This window comes from Andrena cerasifolii, chromosome 2 (genome assembly GCF_050908995.1).
Source record: "Andrena cerasifolii isolate SP2316 chromosome 2, iyAndCera1_principal, whole genome shotgun sequence".
Lineage (NCBI taxonomy): Eukaryota > Metazoa > Arthropoda > Insecta > Hymenoptera > Andrenidae > Andrena > Andrena cerasifolii.
In genome coordinates, this window is record NC_135119.1 from 21,630,305 (window position 1) to 21,636,598 (window position 6,294).

Here is a 6,294-nt window from a genome sequence, read left to right on the forward strand (position 1 = left end):
CGAGTGATCCGATCACGTTCATTTCCAATCACGGTGATTTTTCGCAGTGATCCGTGATATTCGTGATCGCTTCTGGTGAGTGTAGGTAGAACAGTGATTCGCGATTTTCGTGAACTGATTGGTGCAGGCAGAACAGTGATTCGCGATTTTCGTGATCTGATTGGTGGAAAGCATAACTGCTCTTTGCACGCGCCACATAACCCCAATTTATAATTTCTCTTGAAACATTCTCAAGTCCTCACTGTGCTTATAGAATCTCAGTTGTATATTTTGAACCAATGTAATCGTTCTTGATCTATTTAAATTAACGAATATTTCTTCACTTTAGTTAAAAAGTATAATGTATATATGAATACTTTAGCCAATCAAATCAGTGCGTTCACACATTGACTATTTATGAATGCACATACTAGGTATATATTCGCTGAATTAGCACGCTTTGACTATAACACAAGCTATATTGAAGTATTTTATAAAAAAAATAATTCAATGAAGATCAAGAATTACGATCACAGTAAACAATTCACTCAAGTTAAAAAATCACGACCACGGTCGTGATTTAACTTCATTTACGACCGTGATCGTGATTCTGCGATCACTGTGATAAATCACTATTAGTGATTTTGCACTCCATTCCGAAGAGGGTACAGGCACTGGAAAGTGGAATGAAGTGAACCGCAGTTACGAGTGTTGATCGCTTCACTTCGGTGGATTTCGCATTGCGTCCAAAGAAAATCAGGAAAAATGTCGAAGAGGAATCCAGGGGACGAATATAGAAAAGGTTTTATTCATTTTATTTATAATCGTATCACTTGCATTAGGTGAAATGACATTTACTTCGTGCCTTCCTTAAGCGTGTACAGGGCTGTGTCCTCGAATTGTTTCCATTATTGATTTCGTGGCTAGTCTGTGCTAAGGGACGGGTTTCGAATATATTGTTTACAGAACCGAAGCAACACGGGGCGATCGTAAACGGGGAGTAAATTTTCCAATGACGTTTCGCTATGTAAACCTCGTTTCTTACGTTTCATGTACCATTTTCGGATGCACCGATCCTACAACCATGTGCCAAAGGATGCATCGCATTAGTAAAAACGGAATGAATCTTAATCTTATGTAATTAAATTACCAGCTAAACACGTACTGCGCACAGTATCGGTCGAAATAATTTGTATAGTATACGTCGCGTACGAGCGTATTTATTCCCAGTCACTTATCTACTACACTTATTTTCTATTTAATTGAGTCAGCTAGAGGTACACGGAACACGTACTAAGCATGCCGCTTAAATATTTCCGGTTAAAGAAGCAATGTTGTTTAACTTGATCTGAACTTTGCCAGTGTTTGACGTTGTCAGGGTCAAGTGTCTACAGAGCAGAGGACTCCAGGGGGGATGACAGAGGAAGGGATCGTTCGCCAATTAGATCGGATGACCGTTGCGAGGCTACCAACTACAATCAAACTGACGCTAAGAAACAAAAGCTGACATTTGGATTCGGGAAAAAGAGTGGGACGGAACAAAAAAAAGGCATTCAAATAAAATTAGGTTCGACATCGGTAAGTAACTCTCGTGTAAATAAAGCTCTCGCACTTGTGCTGTATTTCTTGAACTCATCCGATACTCTTATTCGTAGAAACCTACAGTAAAACCTACGCCGGTACAGAGGCCAACTGTAGCTTCGGTATTCAATGCGGACGAGGACGACGAACCCGAAGAGATGCCGGCAGAAGCGAGGATGAGGATGCGGAACATCGGCCGGGAAACGCCGACCTCCGCAGGACCAAATTCGTTTGGTAAAACTAAACAAGGATTTTGTGATTCTAAGAAAATATTTGAAAAAACGCTCAAGAAAGCAATGGAGGAGGCAAATAAATGATTCCTTCTTTAATGTACCTTACGATTATTGTTAATTGTATATTACTTTTACATGAAATGCAACTATAGGAAGATTCTTTGATACAGTTACATGCAGAATATTTTTATCAGTTTTATGTATCTCATCGGCAAAAGATTAGACCCAATCTTCTACTTCATGTTCGAACGGCATATCTCGAAATTCAATTACATATTAGCCTTTTGCTAGCGTTAGCTAACGTCGGGACTGCACTTGAAATGTACAATTTCACTGTGTAAATCATAAACAACTATACATACGTAATAAAATAATGTCACGTAATTGTTACAAATGTTCATTACCACTATGTTGTATTGAAATTATATAATAATGAATTGAAGGAACGAGAAACTACTTCTTTAGAGACTATAGGAGAATAAACTAATTTATCTTGTAACTTGTAGAATATATCGAATAAATAAAAACAACTCGATATCGATTTCATTTTTTATTTTTACTTAAAAATTTACATAATAAAATTATTTCCTGTTCTGCTGGCCCTGGCGCAGATCCTGGACAAAAAAGAAAATACATGGAATTAGTTCGGTGATGTTGGCTATCTTTAAATATTGGGGATATTTTTAACGATGGAATCGATCGCGTTAAACGTTTAGTTGTGTGTATTTCTAATAATTACCCTAGGGAAATTGCGGACTGGAGGAGTTCTGATGCGGCGATTTGCTTTAGATCTGTTGCGCACAACTTTAGAGTGGATAGCGCAAGAGACGCAGTAGTGCAACTTGGCATACAATTTTGGAAGTTGATATGCGGAGTAAAAGCTAGCTTCCGTTATGTCTCTGACGGCAGCTGCTTCTACGATGTTACGAATAACAAACTTCTTGATCGCTTTATCCTTTGGCACGCATCGTGCGCAATTGGTACAGCGTACAGGGTTCACATGGCCACGGCCATGCTTGGCGCGTCCACCATTTCTGCGCTTACAAGTCTGAAAAGTACAAAAGTGTATGGCGGTGTTAATGTCGTGTTTTGAGGTCCACTCATATCGATGGAGCATGCATAATTAAATCTACAAATGCTCATAAGCAATTTCTCTAACTAAACGCCTGTACAATAACTGCATTTCTTATTTTATATCTTGTAAATTTGAATGAATCGATACCGTGACATAAGGTTAAGTTTTGGGCTTTAACAACATGTAAAATGGTGCATTAAGAATATAAATAGCGTACTTAACGCTTTCAGCACACCGTATTTTAAATTTTTAAAGATCAGAGATTAATATTAAATAGAAGCATCTTAACGAGTGCACAGTGTGACAACCACATGGCTCGTCATCGATCAACAGTTTCGTATTTCACAAATAGGTCACAGTGAACAACAAATATATGTTTCGAAAATAGGCTCCGTAGTAATTGTTCGGTAAAACCATTCATCGTGAAACTGCACTTTGCACAATATGATTAACTTAAGGAATTATAAAGATAAATAAGAGACAGTTACCATTTTGTTTCGTTAGCTACAGAAGAAGGGTCGGAAGCGACGTTCAGTGGCGAATGAACGAAGTTTGTGAGTCAAATCAGTGTACTTCCGTTCAACGTATGAAATTGTAATTCAGTTTTAAATCATATTTAAATTTTATCCTTATACATTTCAAACGTATTTTGATTAACTTTTTGCGTGAGATTTTTGCAATGCCCGACATTGTATATACAAAATTTCTAATAAAAATTAGTTCGTGATATTTGTTAGAATTTTAATTATCACTTACAATGTTAATACTAACTATAGTAAATAGTAAAATAGAATGTTAATATTAGTAGAATTTATGTAGAAAATAAAATATACATTACTACGTATTAAAATATTAGATAGTCGAAGTTCAAATTTGCGGGTATGACTTGCGTAGTTAAATTTTAAACGACTCGAGCAGTACATCGAAGTGCACTTGCAAGCACAGTCCGGCGGTTTCTTCCTTTCGTAAATTTTCGCTTTTATAATCAGTTATTTTGTGTGTTGTGGCAGAGTGTAAAGGCAGTTTGATGCAGCAACAACCGGCATGTTCCAGAAAATGTAAGAAACTTTATTTATGGAAGATATTAGGCTTAAATTTCAATATCCAAAATGCTTATTGTACTTGTAAAGGTCAGGATACATTCCTGCTTCGAAAAGATTAGATTCGTTTCTGTTTGAAAGTGAACGTTTACTATGTTTACATATATATTTATATTTAAATATATAGATATTTATATGTACATAAACAATTTATTAACTCTTTTGACGTTGAAAATTTATCGGTCATATCTCATGTGCGGGAATCATTGACCGTAGATTCCTAACCATGGTTATCGAACGCCGATAGGCGTTGACCGGTTACTCTCTACACTCTACAAACTGAATAAACGCCTGTGAACGTATAATGATATAAAATAATTTTTTAGTGCAACTAAAGCTTTATACAATATACAAAATCCATGGAATTGCAGAAAAACACATATTATTTATTAAATTTATACATTTTCCGAATAACTAAGGTCGGGGCCAGATATATTGGCCGGTGAATTTGTTTTCGCAATCAGCGATCGAGGAGAAATCAACCACCACCATCTCACGATCGCAGATTTGTCAGTTAGAGTTGCTAGGCCACCGAAGGTTGTGGTGGGGTAACATGAACGCTGCTCGGCTCCGTCTGAATCTAGCCGTTTGGCTGTAATTTATTCTTAACGTATCAGTTGTGTGCGTTACGAAGCTATGCGTAAACTAATACGAGATGAAGCTATCGAGAAAGAATCAATCTTCTGACCAATAAAACTCCTGAATTTTTTCGGTCTTAACGCACATCTATTCTGATGTATGCATTTTTACGCTACGAACTCGGTTTGGCCTACACGTCAAAAGCTTGGCGCTATCCCCACCACTCTGGTTCACTCTTGTTCTGCGAAGGCGAGAGAGTGAAATGGAACGAGATCAAGTCAGAAAACGTTAAGAAAAGGAGCATCGAGTCAGGCAAGCGGTATGGTAGGTGAATAACCGTCACGAACAGAGTTCGGTGGGATTCGGCTGCACTGATGGAGGGGGAAACACCTACAGGAGCGGTGGTAATGTGTGTATGAACTACGTCTGCGTCAGTCACGCACACATTACCACCGCTCCTGTAGGTGTTTCCCCCTCCATTCACTGCGCTGAATCGCTCCTCACCCTGCTTAAGCCTGCCGATCCCCGACTGAGTGACTGCATAGGAATAAAATGGCCGAAGTGTATACATGTCACTGCACGTCGTGTAAGACACTAAAGTAATTGTAAAGGGAAAGAAGACCTTTCTGAATTTTCTTGGGTTCGCTTAATTATCTAGAATTTATGCAACGATGCAAAAATAAAACAAAAGTTTCTAATGGTAGTTACATTTTATACAATTTCTTATAATTAAATCATTAAGAGAAAGTTGTAAACCGTACTATCAACAATTACAGTTAGCAATCTAACATTATTTCTCCTTGCACTACTTTTGCATATTCTTGCAATTCAGTTTCATTTTTGCTAACTTTGTATCTTCATTTTTGAACATAATGGTAGAAGAAGTAGTTAATTCTTCTAATAAACCAAAGGTATGTTAATTTTCTTGTGGTCTCAGATTTTTGGAAGCTTTCTTCTAATTCTGTCATTGATAATCAGCACATCCTCTGATTTTGCTTGTACTCTCTAACCTCAGCGATAGCTCCGAACATTGCTTTGGCCGCGTTCGAACAAAATTGTTTTTCCATTGCAATGTAGTATGCAACGTAGTGTAAAAGAGAAAGTTTAAATCTGTGTATCAAATATTGTAGAATAAGACTGCTCGACCGCGTCCAGTTTATCTGTGGAATGTGTTAGACGTACAGAAATGGTTAAGAAGGCATTGTAGTGATTATTACCAAATGTATCATGAAAAATTCTTATATGTAAGTATTTCCTGGACCGAATATAAGGATAAATATAATCGCGCCTATTTGGTTCAGTTTTCTATTTTCGACGATAAGGAACAAAAAAAAACACAAAGTCAATGTTTTTTTTTATTTAAGCATGATATCACAGGGAGGGTACTGTTAAGAATAAACGAAACTATTTTATTGAGGCTTGGGATCCACAATGAGCAGCACAGAATGGATATTTGGAGAGAGATAATGAAATTGCATCTTAAGACAGATATGTTAGAAATTAAAGACATTGAACGACGCAATAATATGAACTTCGACTAGTTCAATAAATTCAACAGACTGATCATGTAGTCGATACTTTACATGAAACATGAGAGCTTTATTTTTTACACTAAATGCTTTTCAACATCTTATATTATGTATAATGTACTTGTATTATGAGTATTAATAAAGTACATTAGATATCCTTGTATTTTGGTTTCTATTATTTAATTATAAATCCGAAAGAGTAACGTGGGTATACATTA

General features: G+C 36.7%; 3 protein-coding genes across 5 annotated transcripts in view; 2 read left to right on the forward strand and 1 right to left on the reverse strand.

Annotated features, from left to right (window-relative positions):
* Rps26 (ribosomal protein S26) overlaps positions 1 to 3,477 on the reverse strand; it is a 65,228-nt gene extending 61,751 nt beyond the window's left edge. Inside the window, exons 1-3 of one of the 2 annotated variants that reach the window (XM_076806891.1) lie at positions 3,357 to 3,477; positions 2,533 to 2,841; positions 2,339 to 2,407 (exon numbers count right to left, since the gene is read on the reverse strand). In XM_076806891.1, coding sequence (XP_076663006.1) covers positions 2,375 to 2,407; positions 2,533 to 2,841; positions 3,357 to 3,359 — 345 coding nt within the window. In that variant the 5' untranslated portion in view covers positions 3,360 to 3,477 and the 3' untranslated portion in view covers positions 2,339 to 2,374. Of the gene's footprint in view, positions 1 to 2,334; positions 2,408 to 2,532; positions 2,842 to 3,356 lie in introns of those variants that run through there. The other variant, XM_076806892.1, reaches the window with a different exon arrangement.
* Positions 628 to 2,337, forward strand: LOC143366104 (PEST proteolytic signal-containing nuclear protein). The gene is made up of 3 exons (XM_076806889.1): positions 628 to 781; positions 1,358 to 1,557; positions 1,635 to 2,337. The coding sequence occupies exons 1-3, from the start codon at positions 745 to 747 to the stop codon at positions 1,875 to 1,877; spliced, it is 480 nt and encodes a 159-aa protein (XP_076663004.1). The 5' UTR covers positions 628 to 744; the 3' UTR covers positions 1,878 to 2,337.
* Positions 3,478 to 5,089: 1,612 nt separating the features above from the next.
* Positions 5,090 to 6,239, forward strand: Ave (sterile alpha motif domain-containing protein aveugle). Of its 2 annotated transcripts, none has more exons than XM_076806893.1 (3): positions 5,090 to 5,458; positions 5,678 to 5,791; positions 5,912 to 6,239. In XM_076806893.1, the coding sequence occupies exons 1-3, from the start codon at positions 5,420 to 5,422 to the stop codon at positions 6,086 to 6,088; spliced, it is 330 nt and encodes a 109-aa protein (XP_076663008.1). In that variant the 5' UTR covers positions 5,090 to 5,419; the 3' UTR covers positions 6,089 to 6,239. The 2 variants fall into 2 exon arrangements, with proteins under 2 accessions (XP_076663008.1, XP_076663009.1); XM_076806894.1 differs by having other exon boundaries at positions 5,090 to 5,247.
* The last annotated feature ends 55 nt before the right edge of the window (positions 6,240 to 6,294 follow it).